The sequence below is a fragment of the Lagenorhynchus albirostris genome, chromosome 6 (genome assembly GCF_949774975.1).
Source record: "Lagenorhynchus albirostris chromosome 6, mLagAlb1.1, whole genome shotgun sequence".
Lineage (NCBI taxonomy): Eukaryota > Metazoa > Chordata > Mammalia > Artiodactyla > Delphinidae > Lagenorhynchus > Lagenorhynchus albirostris.
This window is the reverse complement of record NC_083100.1, coordinates 76,962,029-76,978,534: the sequence shown is the minus strand read 5'-3', so window position 1 is coordinate 76,978,534 and position 16,506 is coordinate 76,962,029. Positions and strand designations below refer to the sequence as shown.

The window sequence follows — 16,506 nt, the reverse complement described above, 5'->3', positions numbered from 1 at the left end:
CTTCTCCCAACACAAAACTCTAACCCCCAGGCAGGCAAACAGGCCACTAGGGCGGAAAAAGACTTATCAAATATTTGTATTCAAGCAAACAAACACAAGATCCCTTAAAACGGCACGTTACAATCAATCAAAGGTATTTATCGCCCTTCCTGCCAGGGCTGGGAGGAGCGGGAGGGAACGGGCGCGAAGCCGGACACGGATTTGTGTGTCCCCGTTAGTTCTGTTAAGTGGAGTATACGCGGGTCACTTTTCCAGTCACCAGGCAAGCGGTGCCGTTGGTCTCTCCCTGCCCGCCCTCTCCACCTGCCCCCAGAGCTTGGCCCACCTGCGGGTGGAAAGGGGCCTTGGCCCGGCCGGTGTCCCCGCATCCCGCGCCAGCGGCAGCTTCCAAAGTTCTGCGCCCCAATCGCCTTCTTCTTGCCACTTGCTGCTGGAGTCCAGAGTCAGGGCTCTCTTCTATAGCCAGGCCTGGGGACTTTCAGAGAGCCAGCGAGAAAGCGGGTCGCTTCATCCCGAAAAGCAGAAGTCGAGAGAAATAATTGACTCCGACAGGTTTGCTTCGCCCAGTCTCGGATGGTGAGGGGGCGCGGCCCGGCTGGTGATGTGGGGAGGCATGGGGCGGCTGCCGCGGGGGCCGGGGGCCGGTCAGTAGGGCCCCACGACCACCGCCTCCACCTCCTTAGACGGTCTCCGGTCCTTCACTAGGAAGTTGATCATGCCCTCGGACTTGATGAGGAGGTTGCAGCCAAGGAAGAAGATACCGAAGACCACGGTGAGCGAGAGCACGCACATGACGGCGATCTGCACCACTCGCATGATATACAGGCTACGCTCGTCCGGGCCGCCCTCCGCGAAGCCGTCGTCGGTCACCACGGATGCCTGGGTGCAACAGCGCACGGCGCGCTCCAGCGCCTCACTGCTGTTGGCTAGGAACAGGCCGGCCACATCGGTCTGGTTGCCCAGCGCCGGATTCATCGCGGGAGCGGGCGGGCACCTCGGGAGGCGCGAGTCCGAGGGGTGGGAAGGCGGTGGCGCGGGAGAAACAGGTGAGCTGAGCGCTCACTTGGCGGACTTGCGCGCGCGGGGACAGCTCGCTCTCTCCAAAGTCCCCGGGGCCCTGGGAGTTTGCCCGGAGCCTTTCCGACGAGCGCCGCAGCCTTGCTGGTCTGCGCCGTCTGCTCCTGCCCGGGCGGCGCTCGTTCCCGGCGCTTGCTCGACTGGGGGCTCTTGGAACTTGGCGGGGCTGGGCCAGCGGGGCCGTGGGAGGTACGGACGGCGGCGGTAGGGCGGCTGCTCTGAGCGAACAGCGGCCCCTTCCGGCCGTGCCGCAGCTGTGCGCCCGCCGCCGTTGGGCGGTGTGGGAAGCAAAGGGGCGAACCTCTTCCTGCTTTTCTTGCTTCGCCTCTTTTCCAGCTCCAAAGGCTAGGCAGAGGTCACTGTAGTTTTCTGGGCTTGATGGATGATGGAAGCGTTTCGGGTGGGGGAGGGATTGCGACCAGCTGAAAGTTTCCTAAGAACTGGGTCACACCAGCTCTGCGTGTCCTTTGCCTCCCGCCCCTTTCACCTCCGGGAGGTGGAAAGTGGCGATGAATCGCAGGTGGCAGATGGTGCTGGCGAATGCATGGACCCGCCGCCTGTGCCTGACTTTGTCTTGCATGCGACGTATGTCTAGTGGTGTAGGGGTGTATTTTTACAAAAGCAATGATTTTAGGAAGAAAGAAAGAAAAGCTGGGAGGGAAGGAAGGAGAGGAAGAAAAGGAGGGAGAGAGGAAGCGATTGGAAGACAGAGTAAGGCAGGCTTTATAGTGACTTTTGAGGCAAAGGAAAGGGAGTTAGGAGAAGGAGGGGTTCTTCCGTGGCCTTTGTGTGGAGGTGGTCGCCAGGAACAGGGTCACCTCTCTGGTGAGGGAGGGGAAGGTGGACAGAATGGCTACCCTTGTAATCTCAATTGCAAATGAGTTTTTGGATGTGCTTCCAATGTTTTTCTCTGTTGGCAGTAAATCAGTTGTTTAAGGGAATTGCTCATCAACATCCATCACCTAGTACACTAGCCAAACTGGAAGCCCTCCCCATTTTCCGTAAGCTGATATATTTCACCTTAGTCATTTTAAACAAAGCTACATATGTAGTAGGGGCCTGATTGAGACTTCAGTCCGTTATGATTCTGCTTCTGGTTTCAGTGAAATGTTACAAACCTGTCGGATTGTTTCTTGAGCTCTAGAAGAATACTTCAGGTTTTTATTTTTTAAATCCTTTCTACTTTTTTTTCTTCCCCCTCTCTTCTTCCTCTCTGCCTTCCTTCCTTTTTTCTTTCAACTGTGACAGCTGGAAACCAGTAACTTGAAGCCCAGTCCAAATTTCTGACAGACTATATTTACTCAATTTCTATTAAAACAAAGTAGCTGTCTTGCCATTTTCAACTCTATTCTCAATTCCATTATATTTTCTTGTTAAACCCTCTGATTTTTGTCTCCCCAAACATTATTTACTCCATGTTCAAACGTTTCCTTAAATGTTTTCATAGTACTTCGTGACCACAATAAAACAGTGAACTGTATTTTACTGAAGAGTTTTCGACTTTTGGATGTTGATTGTATATCAGCCTCAATAAGTTTAGACCCTTCTAAATAGCTGTTTTTGTTTTGAAGGGATGTTTAATAGCTGAAGACCCAGGCTTCTGGGCCTCATCCTCAATTCACCTGGTTTATTGCTCTAGTTTCCCGTGGTTATAATAGCCTTGAAGAATGCTTCCACTCCCAACAATTTCTTCTTTGGACAAAGTTATTATTTATTGATTGGAAAAAAAAATTTAAATCTCACTATACAGACTATCTTAGTTAATATGGGTGACACTTAACAGTAAAACATAATGCGTATGTGAAAAAATTATAGGAGATTTTAAGATAATATAAAGCAATACTACCATGAATGGTAGAGGCAAGTAGTAGAAATTTAGAAAAACAAAAGGTGGAGAATAGAGGTCCACTTCCAGGGATATTAACTTGCACAGGATTGTATGTTTAGTAGAAGTTGGGTACAGATGATTAGAGACAATAGCCCTATCTTTATGTGACAAAAACAAAGAGAATTATAGTACATTTGTAAGGTCTGGTTACAAAAAGTTCCTAAAAGTGTTAATTGAATCATTTCAGAATTTGAGTATATTTATTGATATTAACAGTACTACCGTTTTAGTCAGAAGTCATTGTTAAAAGGATCAAATTTTGGAGTCCAGTAGAGGTTTTATATCTTTAAACCTCTAGATTTGAGGAGTATGTTCTTAAAAGAAATAATGTAATACTCTGACTTTATATTGTTTCAGCTTTACTCCCAACAGCCTCAAAGCTATGGGTAAGATAGCGCTATTCCCATCAGCTAGTTCAGATCTCTCTTTTGTTTTCTTTACTCCCCCACACACGCCTGCTCCCACCAACCTGATTTTGTTGAATAAGATTGCTTGGAGTATTTAGATGGAAATTAACTATGAACCTAGTAGTACAAAACTTACATTTATCACTCACTTATTACTGGATTTAAGGGGGTACAGATGGCTAGAGCTTTTCTACAGAGATTGTTTATTTTTCTCTTTTATATTTGGAAAATTTTTCTCTCAGCTTTACTCCAGTTATTAACCTATTTCCTAGAAAAATCTTAGAGATGTGGAAAAGAAATGTTGATATAGAAAAACTTAATTTCTAGAAGAACAGATGGTGATGTGAAATGGGGTAATGTATTGATAACTCACTTAAAATAAAAGGATTTTGATACATACAGTGACTCACTGTTATATTTATTTAACTAGTGACCTCTCCTACTTTATTGGAAAGAATGTTTGATTTCAAAAAAGTAAATACAGTACTCAGCATTTCACAATATACATGTTACACAAGGAAGGAAACATTTGTCTATTCTTTCCCGAAAATATATCTATGACATAATAAATTCTATAAAGATACTCCAGGCTGTTATTGATGGGCATCTGTGATCAGTAGACATTGGATCTATAGTTTGAATAGTTTTGCTATAGGACCAGAAACTTTCAATATCAAAGGTCTTTTCCTTGAATCTCTCTCTGTGTATATCATGAAAATATTAAGTAGACATTTTTAAAAAGAGAATATCAGATATATAAAGGATCTTTATAACTTTGAGGCAAGCTTTTTAAAAAATAAATTACTCTATATTACACAAGGTAAGTAGAAGTAAGAGTAAGCACTCATATTCATTCATAAAGGCAGACTCAGCACCTGGAACACAAGAAGAAAGCCAGAAATAAGCCAAATAGGTCATCAAACCACCAAAATAGATATCATGAAAGCCAAGTACCTAAGCTTGTATATTTTTCTCCTGAGGTTGATCCCTCAAATTCTCTCAAATCTATGCGTTTTTACTTCTCACACAGTTTTAACCCTCTCTTTTTTCTCTTTTTCTTGATGACAGGACATCAGTATCAACATGTGGGTTGGAGAGGAGAAAACAGCCAGAGGTAGGTGCTTCTACAGCCACAGGAATGACAGCAACAGCCAGAAGGAAAAACATTAAACAACATACACAAATTTTCTAAGAGTGTACAGTATTGGTTTGGGGACGTTAAATATAGAGACAGACATTCTTAGGTGGTTAGGAATCTAGCAAAATGTGTAAAGACATGCACTTTGAATCCTGCTGTCTTCACTTACTAGCTATATGATCTTGGAAAAGTTCCTTTACTTCTTTGTACCTCATTTACTTATCTGTGAAATGGGGATGATATTTCACAGGAGGTTGAAAAGATTGATCTAATCTATGGAAATATCTTAGAATAGTTATTAAATAAAATAGTTATCAAACAAAATAGTTACCAAATAAAAACATATTGCAATAGCTCCCAAGGAGGCATCAATTGTATAGTTCTTTAAAAAAAGGCTGAATTTTGTTCAATATTTTCTTTTTAAGAAGGCTGGAAAGTGAGTGATACATTTTAGAAATATCGCCATATGTAGTGATTGACCTTGTTACGAAAAAAATTGCAAGGATGTGGAGAAATTAAAATCCTTGTGAGTTGCTGGTGGGAATGTGAAATGGTGCAGCCTCTGTGGAAAATAGTATGGCGGTTCCTCAAAAAATTAAACATAGAATTTCCATATGATCCAGCTGTTTGATTTTAGGTATATTCCCCCCAAAATTGAAAGCAAGGGCTTGAACAGGTATTTGTACATCAACGTTCATAGCAACATTATTCACAGTAGCCAAAAGGTGGAAACAATTCAAATGTCCATCAGTGGATGAAAGGATAAACGAGATGGTGGTATATACATACAATGGAGTATTATGCAGCCTTAAAAAGCAATACAGTTCTGATACATGCTCTAACATGGATAAATCTTGAAGGCATTGCGCTAAGTGAAATAAGCCAGACACAAAAGGACAAATATTATATGATTCCATTTATATTAGGATAGTCAAATTCATAGAGACAGAAAGTAGAATACTGGTTACCAGAGGCTAGGGAGAGGAGGTAATGGGGAGTTATTGTTTAACTGAAATTTACAAAGTTTCAGTTGGGGAAGATGAAAAAGTTCTGTAGATAAATGATGGTGATGCTTGCACCACAGTGTGAATGTACTTAATGGCACTGAATTGTACACTTGAAAATTGTTAAAATGGTAAATTTTATGTTATGCATAACACAATAAAAATTCTAAATATTTTAATTAGATCTAACATAAATACTATATAAATTTCTGCAATTCAGAGAAGTTAGAAAATAACCCCCAGAAGTCATTATTCTTCTCCCCATAGCTCAGAGCCCTTAGAAATTTAGAGTATTTTCTTCCTGTCTTTTGCAATCGTTATTTTAACTTAGTCTTGACCATGCAGTAAATACAGTTTATATGTTATTTTTTCCCCTTAACCCTATATTTTCCCATAGCATTAAAAAATTATTATATGCACATTTTTAATGAGTGTATAGCACTTCATTATTTTTTTTTTTTTTAGCACTTCATTATTGAACATACCATTGTTTGTAAACCATTACTTTGTAGCAGGGCAGTTATGTTCCTCTCACATATTGTTATTGAATCAATTACACACAGAGAAGTTCTTGCTCATGTTTCTATATTTAGATTACATTGATAGGATAAATTTGCACAATTGAAATTTTTGGTGAAAACAATATTTTTTTAAAAAATACAGCACACAGCCAAATCGTTTGTAAAAACTGTATTACCAATCTTCACTCTCATTTGAAAAGCATACAGATACACATTTTATCACACCCTCTAGGTATTCTCAACTTCAGCTACTTTTAGAAACACCTAAAGTACTTAAAAACTTTTTGTTATCCAAATCAAACCCACAAGGATTAAATCAGAATTTCTGAGGGTAGGACCCGTGTCTGTATTTCTTAAAATTTCCCAGGTGATTCAATAGACCAGCTATAGCTGAAAATCACTGTTCAGAGCAGTGTTTTCAAATTTCCCTTATCTTAAGCTCACATAGATTGGGCTGGGAAATGACTGATTCCCAGGTCCTACTGCAACCCAATTGAATTAGAATTTCCCTAACTTGATTTCTGGGTCCATCCACTGGGATTCTGCTTTGGTGGGCCTGAGGTGGGCCCCATAAATTTGAATTCTTAACAAGTACCATTAGGAAATGCTGTTCTTGAACACCAAGTATGATTTTTAAAATTATCATTGCATGCTTGATAGGGAAAAAAAACAGTACCTTGTTTGACGTTGTGTATTATCAATTATAGTGGACTATGTTTCTACATATGTATTATAAAGCTGTATGTCCTACTTGGTAATCTTTATATTCAGGTTCAGGTCCTTTGTCTATTTCTCATTTGACATTTTATTGTTCATATTGATTTATAATAAGTCTTTATCAAGTATATTAACCTTAAGTATGGCATATTTATAAATATTTTTCCAGTTCATTTGCCTTTTAATTGGACTATATCCTTTTTGGGCACATGGAATTTTCTTACGTATGTAAATACTTTAACATTTTCACCTGTGATTTCTTTCATTGCTTTTTTTTTTTTTTTTTTTAAGGGGAAAGCACATATTTATTACATCAGAGAAAGTTCTTTCACATAAGACCCATGCTGGGGACACAGGTTCAGGCAAGTCTCTACCACAGCTGCTTTGGGCAGGTGGCTCACTGGGGACATACACTTTGACCTGGCTCAGCTTTAATGATCTTGCAGAATGCTCCCTAATATCTGCCAAGGCATCAAACTAGGATGTGAAAATGTTGCAGATTCATGTATGGGTTTTTCATCTTATGAACAATCTAGCATTACTATCATAAAATTAATAGTTTCCCAATAAAACACAATATCTACATTTTATATCCAACATCAGCTCCTTCAAAGTCAGCATTTTGCGTTTGCTTCCTTACTAGGTGCCAGGTACAGGAAAGCCATTCTGAATCTCAGATTATATAGATTATCCACAGCCATCCACCAGAAGACATTTAGAAATAACCCACCCTAGGAGACCTTTCACATCCACCTTGTAAATTGTTTGGCTGATCTTGGAAAAGAATGGTGAGCAGTGGATGGTGTAGGTAGATGGTCCATTCACACCAGCAAACACATCTATGGTCTCATTTTCTTGGTCAGCCATAAAACTTTAGCACAGAGATGAAAGTAAAATGAAATAAAATGAGTCCCTATGATGTACACAGTTTAGTCAACCCTAGTAATACATAAAGCCCACCTCAGCTAAGTGAAATAAGCCAGCCACGGAAAGACAAATACTGTATGATTCCATTTATATGGGGTATCTAAAATAGTAAAACTCATAGAAGCAGAGAAAACAATAGTGGTTGCCAGCCGCTGAGGGTTGGGAAAATGAGGAGTTATTCAATGAGTAGGAAGTTTCAGTTATGCCAAATGAGTAAGTTCTAGATATCTACTGTACAACATAGTGCCTACAGTCAGCAATATGGTAATGTGCACTTCAAAATTCATTAAGAGCGTAGACTCACATTGTGTTCTCACCACAAAACAAACAAAACCCAAAAAACAAAACTAAGGGATACAAGGGAACTCTGAGAGGTGTTAGATATGTCTGTCACCTAATTGTGGCAATGGTGGTATGGGTGTTTACATATGTCCAAACTCAATCAAATTGTACACATCAAATATATGCAGTTCTTTGTATATAAGTTATACCACAATAAACCTGTTTTTTAAAAAAGAATTAATTAGTTGTCTAAGAGATAGAAAGAAGAGTGTCTCCCAGAATTCACTGAAGAAAGAAAAACAGGTTGAAGCATTTTGCAGAGATAGGTCCCTGACCCCATGCAGAAAAATTATCTGGTGAATTGCTACCATCAGCAAAGCTAGTGTGTGCTATGTATTTGGCAAGTTATGGATGGAGGGGGGATTTTTTTATTGCTTCTAAACTTAGAAAATTTACCGTCATCTAGAATTTATTATTTATATATTATCCTTTTTATTTTTAAAACACTTTTTGTATTTGCATTGCTTTATATTTAACGTAATGATCTATCTGGGAGGTGTTTTGGTGTAAGTTTACTCCCACCCTAAAGGGACCATAATAGGTAAATAATAACACTGACAAAATTTTAAAGTTTAGAACTTAAGAGATTTCAGGTATCAGTTTCTTTATAATAGAAAATATGCAAACTCATTTTTTAAAATATCTTTATTGGAGTATAATTGCTTTACAATGGTGTGTTAGTTTCTGTTGTACAACAAAGTGAATCAGCTAAAAGTATACATATATCCCCATATCTCCTCCCTCTTGCGTCTCCCTCCCACCCTCCCCAGCCCACCCCTCTAGGTTTTCACAAAGCATCGAGCTGCTCTCCCTGTGCTAATGAAAACTCCTTTTTTTTTTTATTTTTTTTTTTGCGGTACGCGGGCCTCTCACTGTTGTGGCCTCTACCGTTGCGGAGCACAGGCTCCGGACGCGCAGGCTCAGCGGCCATGGCTCACGGGCCCAGCCGCTCCGCGGCACGTGGGATCTTCCCAGACCGGGGCACGGACCGCGTCCCCTGCATCAGCAGGCGGACTCTCAACCACTGCGCCACCAGGGAAGCCCTGAAAACTCATTTTTAATGAAAATTTTAAACTTTAAGCTTCTAAAGTATAGAGACTATATCTGCTTAATTTATCTTTTGATTTTTGCATCTACTTTTTTCGGAGGAAATACAGCCAGCAAGTGAAGGAAACAGTAACAGTTAAACCAAGTGTCTTTCCCTTTCTCTTGTATTTAAATACACTCCCTGGATCTCTGACCTGAGGCCATTTGGTGACAGTCAACTTCTTTCTGTGGAAGGAGAGTGAACACTGTCCTTGTGTTACACAGGTGACCTCTTTGAGTCAGAGCGTTCTTTCAGTGCATGGGCACATGGAGTAATATGGTGAGTAGCAGCCACAATGTTCTCATCTGATAATACCTTTTTACTGCTGTTGAGATAAAGGGCCAAGAAAAGCATGCAGTAACTCACCCCTAAGCTTGATTAAAAAACCCTCACCACTGAACATGCTGAGAAGTTCTCAGAATGATACATCGTAGACCTAAGGTATCCTATTTTTTGATGTGCAGCATAGACAATTTTGGTCTCCATGGAATTTTTTCATTATTTCATTCTGATTTTCTGTCCACTTTTTAAAGTCTGCATGATTTAGACTTTAAAGTGAAAAAACTACTGAGCTGCTTAAAGCCTTTAGTGCTACTGATGCATCCCTTCCCACATTAGAGAAACAGGATCTGTACCAGCCTGCAAATGGGGAGAAGCAGGTGGCTGCAAAGAGGCATGAAAAATGCAATTTCTAAGCTTCAGCTCAATTAATCTGAGGCAGGATTATATCTTTCATTTCCATAGGACAAGTGTGTACTGTTTTCCTTGACTATGTAAAAATATGAAGGAGAAATCAGACTGGAAGTAAAGGATGAAAACAAAATCTTTCCCATAGCATGTTGAATTTAGACTTATATATTTGAACTTATAAGGATTTATGTCTTCTGCAAATTTGTACACACAATGGAAGGAAACAACGAAAGTCACTTATTTTCAAATAACAAGTGGTGTTGTTTCTGTATTCAAACACTGATAACAGTGGTAACAGTAGTCCAACATTTACTGTATTCACATCTGTCACTTACCAATACCACTGCTCAATTTCCTTACCTGTCAACCATTTCTCTTTCCCCTCCCAAGACTTTTATGACAAGTAATTAGTGTATTTACTTGGGAAATAGTTATGGACTATTTTTTTAAACATCTTTATTGGAGTGTAATTGCTTTACAATGGTGTGTTAGTTTCTGCTTTATAACATAGTGAATCAGCTATACATATACATATATCCCCATATCTCCTCCCTCTTGCATCTCCCTCCCACTCTCCCTATCCCACCCTCCCTATCCCACCCCTCTAGGTGGTCACAAAGCACTGAGCTGATCTCCCCGTGCTATGTGGCTGCTTCCCACTAGCTATCCATTTTACATTTGGTAGTATATATAAGTCCATGCCACTCTCTTACTTCATCCCAGCTTACCCTTCCCCCTCCCCGTGTCCTGAAGTCCATTCTCTATGTCTGTGTCTTTACTCCTGTCCTGCCCCCAGGTTCTTCATAACCATTTTTTTTTTTAGATTCCATATATATATGTTAGCATACGGTATTTTTTTTTTCTTTCTGACTTACTTCACTCTGTATGACAGATTCTAGGTCCATCCACCTCACTACAAATAACTCAATTTCATTCCTTTTCATGGCTGAGTAATATTCCACCACATCTTCTTTATCCATTCATCAGACTATTTAGGGTTATATAGCTGCTAGGGACTGAATGTGTCCCCCCAAAATTCATATGTTGAAATCCATGTGTTGAAAACCATCATATGATGGTATTAGGAGGTGGGGCCTTTGAGACGTGACTAGGTTATGAGGGGTCCACCCTTATGAATGAGATTAGTGCCTTTATAAAAAAGACCCCAGAGGACTCCCTTGCCCTTTCCACCATGTGAGGTTATATGGAGAGTACAGCCATCTCTGAACCAGGGAGAGGGCCCTCGTCAGACACTGAACCTGTCAGCAACTTGATCTTGGACTTCCCAGCCTCCAGAATCATGAGAAATACATGTTTGCTGTTTAAGTCACCCAGTCTATGGTATTTTTGTATAGCATCCTGAAAGGACAAAGAGAAGAACTAAGAGATGCAGTCTCTGCCCTCCACTAATTGGGAAGGTAGGCCAACAGAGAGACCAATATTGCAGACTTTGGTTTTGTGGGAGATATATGAAGAGCATCTAATCCAGACTGGGGCATTGGGAAAGTGGTAGTGAGCTGAGCCTTGAAGGATGAGTAGAAGAGGGGTTAGCCAGGTGAAGTATGCTGAATACACCAATGTTTGAGAGAAGGTGTATTTTACTGTTTTGTATCTGCAAGTAATTCTGTATTTTTGGAGTACTGACCACTGCAAGATGGAGAATGAGTAAAGAGTTCAGAGAGGCCAGACCGTGGAGGGCTTTTATGTTATCTTATGGAATTTGGATTTCCACCTGAAAGCCATGGGGGTACACTGAAGGGTTTTTAGCAGCAGACAGAGAAAAAGTCATATTTGCATTTTAGAAAGAATCTCTGCAGGCAGTGCTAAGGATTATTAAGGTTAAATGAGTCTCCATGAAGAGCATACAGCCCTGTGATATTAAACAAATCACACCAAAGATGCCTGGTAGAACATTGACAGAAGTGGCTCTTCCTTTTTAGAACTCGTTTGGTAATTCACAGAAGACAGCATCCAGAAGATAAACATTCACTTTTGTGAAAGAGGACATTGTCTCCACAGTGAACCTGACCAAAGTGACCAGAGAAGGCATCTTCACCCTGTGAACTTCAGTTCTTCCTCTGTCATGACTGCTCCTCTTCTTGCAGTTTGTCCACATTCAGCATGTCACATACACTCACAGTGAGCAGTGACTCTGAGTCCTTCCTGCTAGGGTGTTCTTTTAGGCACTACTTGTCTCTGAGTAAACCAGAGCTGTAATACTCTGCTTCAAATGGAGCTTCTGTGATGCTTTCCAAATCATCTTTTTTTCAGTCTGCTGTGTGATCCACTTTCACTGTGATAGTTACCAACCAGTTCCTTGTCCTGCTCAGCTAATGATGTCTTTGGTGGTTCATGAATCCATCTAGTGGTCTGACTGCATTCTACAAAGCCCTTGCTGGAGAGCCTGCTTTGTATTTAATCTCTGTGGAGCTCATGTAGTGGCATTGTTGAAACTCATCCAAATTCTGGATGATGCATCTGTGATACATCCAAAGCTATTTTCAATATAAGAAGAGTTAGACAATTGAGAATCCCAAGGAAAAACATAATGGAGCCCCATCCCATCCCTCTTTTAAAATTGTTAATCCTTAAATGTTAAATATCTCTTCATGCTCCTTATTGTCCAAGGATTTTTTGGATAGCACTTAGACATTTAGAGAAAAATTGGTGAGGTATATTTACTTTTTCTTAATCCTAGCTTATATTTTATTGTTGCAGGGTAAACTGTCAATAGTAATTACTATATACAAGTGGAATTACTAACCTCCAAACTTATTTTTTCCCAGCTTTGTTGAAGTATAAATGACAAATAAAAATGGTATATATTTAAGGTGTACAACCAACATGATGTTTGGGTATACACATACATGGTGTAATGATTACCACAATCAAGCTAATTAATATGTCTATCTCCTCATATAATTACCTTTGTTGGGGGGGGCTAGTGAGAACACTTGAGATCTACTGTCTCAGTAAATATCAAGTATTCAATACTTTATTATTAACTATAGTCACCATGCTGTACATTGGGTCTCCAGAATTTATAAACCTTATAACTAAAAGTTTGTGCCTTTGGATGGATATTTCCCCAGTTTCCTTACCCCACCAGCCCCTGGTAACCACTCTTTTACTCTGTGTCACTATGAGTTTGACTTTTAGTTTGCACATATAAGTGAGATCATGCAGTATTTGTGTTTCTCTGTCTGGCTGATTTCTCTTAACATAACATCCTCCAGGGTCATCCATTTTGTTGCAAATGACAAGATTTCCTTCTTTTCTTAGGCTGAATAATATTCCAGTGTATGTATGTATATATTTGTGTATATTTAACAATTTATTTATCTATTCATCCATGGATGGGCACTTAGGTTGTTTCCATATCTTGGTAACTGTGACTAATGCTGCAATGAACATGGAAATGCAAATATCTCTTCAAGATAGTGATTTTATTTCCTTTGAATATACACCCAGAAGTAGGATTTCTGAATCATATGGTAGTTCTATTTTTCATTTTTTGAGGAGCTTCCATACTGTTTTCTATAGTGGCTGTACCAACTTAGATGTCCACTAACAGTGCACAAGGTTCCCTTTTCTCTACATCCTTGCCAATACTTGTTATCTTTTGACTTTTTTGATAATAACCGTTGTAATAGGTGTGAGATGATATCTCATTGTGGTTCTGATTCACATTTATTTGATGAATAGTGACATTGAGCACCTTTTCACATATCTGTCATCCATTGGTACGTTTTTTTCTCTTTTGGAAAGTGTCTAGCCAGGTCCTTTGCCCATTGTTTTTTTTTTTTAACATGTGACAAAGGGTTAATAGCTTTATTTTATTTTTTTAACTAATTAATTAATTTTTGGCTGCATTGGGTCTTCGTTGCTGCACATGGTCTTTCTCTAATTCCAGCGAGCGGGCGCTACTCTTGGTCACGGTAAGCGGTCTTCTCATTGTGGTGGTTTCTCTTGTTGTAGAGCACGGGCTTTAGGCATGCAGGCTTCAGTAGTTGTGGCACGTGGGCTCAGTAGTTGTGGCTTGCGGTCTCTAGAGCGCAGGCTCAGTAGTTGTGGTGCACAGGCTTAGTTGCTCCATGGCATGTGGGATCTTCCCGGACCAGGGCTCGAACCTATGTGTCCTGCAATGGCAGGTGGATTCTTAACAACTGCGCCACTACGGAAGTCCCCCTTTGCCAATTTTTTAAAAGATTATTTATTTATTTATTTGCTATTGAGTTGTATGAGGTCCTTGTATATTTTGAATATTAAACCCTAATCAGATACATGGTTTACAAATATTTTCTCCCATTCCATAAATTGCCTTTTCATCTTGTTGATTGTTGCATTTATTGTGCAGAAGCTTTTTAGTTTGATGTAGGCCCACTTGTTTTTCCTTTTTTTGCCTTTGCTTTTGGTATCAAATACAAAAAAAAAAAAAATCATTGCCCAGATATCAAGGAGCTTAATGCCTATGTTTTCTTCTAGGAATTTAACAATTTCAGGTCTTTGTTCAAGTCTTTAATACATTTTGAGTTGATTTTTGTGTATGATATAAGCTCATTCTCATTCAGAATAGACCACATGTCCTCTGGTGTACTTAAGAATTTAAGTGAGAAAGTAGAACTATTACAAATCAATAGGAGAAAGGATGAGTTATAGAATAAATGGTGCTATAAGTTGTCTGGATTAAATTAAGTCCAATTAGATTTCTATTCCATATCATATATCAAAATAAAACCCATTCCATAAATGAGTCATAATATCTAGACTAAAATAAAAGAGATTTCTCATAATAAAAGTAACAGAAACTGAACAAATAGCATTTGACTACATTGAAACTACAAACAAACAAGCCCTCAGCACATTTTTTGACCACAGTGCAATGCAAATGCTCTAAAAGTTAATTTAAAAGAATAATTTTACAATCATAGTGTGGAAATTGTAAATCCCCTACAAATTATGTCTGTGTCCTGATCCCCAGAACCCTTGAACATGTTACCTTACATGACAAAGGGGAAAGTTGCAGATGGAAGTAAGGTTCCTAAGCAGTTGACCTTAAAATAGTGAGGTTATCCTGAATTATCTGGGTAGGATTAATGTAATCACAAGGGTCCTTAAATGGGGAAGAGCGAAGCAGAAGAGGCCAGAGTGATATGATATGAGAGGAACTTTAATCACTATTGCTGGCTTTGAAGATGGAGGAAGAGGGACATGAGCCAAGGAATGTGGACAGCCTTTAGAAGTTGAAAAAGTCAAGGAAATGGACTCTCCCTGCAGCTTCTAGAAAGTAAAACAAGCCTGTCAACACCTTGATTTTAGCCCAGGGAACCCCATTTTGGACTCCAAGACTATGAGATAGCAAATTTGTATTGTTTTAAGCCACTAAGTTTGTTGTAATTTATTGCATCAGTCAAAGAAAACTATGAACTAGAGGTAGTTTTCAAACTTAGAATATTGTAGCAGTCCTATTAAAATACAGTTTAAAGCATTGTTGATTTGTTAGACACATGTAAATTATCAAAATTGGCCAAAGAATAAGAAAACCTAGCAGGTCAAAACTCAGGTACTATATTTGAAAAGTAATCAAAATTTTCCATTCAAGAAAGATATCTGTTGCATTTTTATACACTAACAATGAAAGATCAGAAAGAGAAATTAAGGAAAAAATCACATTTACCATCACATCAAAAAGAATAAAATACCTTAGGAATAAGCCTACCTAAGGGGGCAAAAGACCTGTACTCTGAAAAGTATAAGACACTGATGAAAGAAATTGAAAATGACACAAACAGATGGAAAGAAACACCATGATCTTGGATTGGAAGATCAATATTGTTAAAATGACCATATTACCCAAGATAATTTATGGATTCGGTACAATCCCTATCAAATTATCAATGGCATTTTTCACAGAACTAGGACAAAAAATATTTTAATTTGTATGGAAACACAAAAGACCCCCAAATAGCTAAAGCAATCTTGAGCAAGAAGTATGGAGCCAGAAGAATCAGGCTTCCTGACTTCAGACTATACTACAAAGCTACAGTCACCCAAACAGAATGGTACTGACACAAAATCAGACAATAGATCTATGGAACAGTATAGAAAGTGTAGAAATAAATCCACACACCCATGATCAATTAATCTATGACAAAGGAGGCAAGACTATATAGTGGAGAAAAGACAGTCTCTTCAACAAGCGGTGCTGTGAAAACTGTACAGCTACATGTAAAACAATTAAATTAGGACATGCTCTAACACCATATTCTAAAATAAACTCAAAATGGATTAAAGACATAAATGTAAGACAGGATACTATAAAAGTCCTAGAGGAAAACATAGGAAGAAGAGTCTTGGATATAAATTGCAGCAATATCTTTTTGGATCTGTCTCCTAGAGTAATGGAAATAAAAACAAAAATAAACAAATGGGACCTAATTAAACTTAAAAGCTTTGCATAGCAAAGGAAACAATAAACAAAATAAATAGACAACCAACAGAATGGGAGAAAATATTTGCAAATAATGTGACCGACAAGGGTTTAATTTCTAAAATACACAAACAGCTCATATGGCTCAATATCAAAAATAAAACAACCCAATCAAAAAATGGTCAGAGGGCTTCCCTGGTGGTGCAGTGGTTGAGAGTCCGCCTGCCTATGCAGGGGACACATGTTCGTGCTCCGGTCCGGGAAGATCCCACATGCTG

The 16,506-nt window shown here is 39.3% G+C and overlaps 2 protein-coding genes across 3 annotated transcripts in view; one reads left to right on the top strand and one right to left on the bottom strand.

Moving 5' to 3' along the window:
* Positions 1–9: 9 nt before the first annotated feature.
* RPRM (reprimo, TP53 dependent G2 arrest mediator homolog) lies at positions 10–1,156 on the bottom strand. Its single transcript, XM_060151499.1, has one exon. The coding sequence runs from the start codon at positions 973–975 to the stop codon at positions 646–648; it is 330 nt and encodes a 109-aa protein (XP_060007482.1). The 5' UTR covers positions 976–1,156; the 3' UTR covers positions 10–645.
* The window catches only part of GALNT13 (polypeptide N-acetylgalactosaminyltransferase 13), an 829,184-nt gene continuing 813,363 nt past the window's right edge, over positions 686–16,506 (top strand). For both annotated transcript variants that reach the window (XM_060151498.1, XM_060151496.1), the window contains exons 1-2: positions 686–772; positions 4,441–4,486. The gene's annotated coding sequence lies outside the window, so the exon portion shown is untranslated. The remainder of the gene's footprint in view (positions 773–4,440; positions 4,487–16,506) is intronic.

What these genes read in the sequence shown, in the direction of transcription:
- RPRM (XM_060151499.1), bottom strand. Translation starts at nt 975, where the DNA reads ATGAATCCGGCGCTGGGCAACCAGACCGATGTGGCCGGCCTGTTCCTA.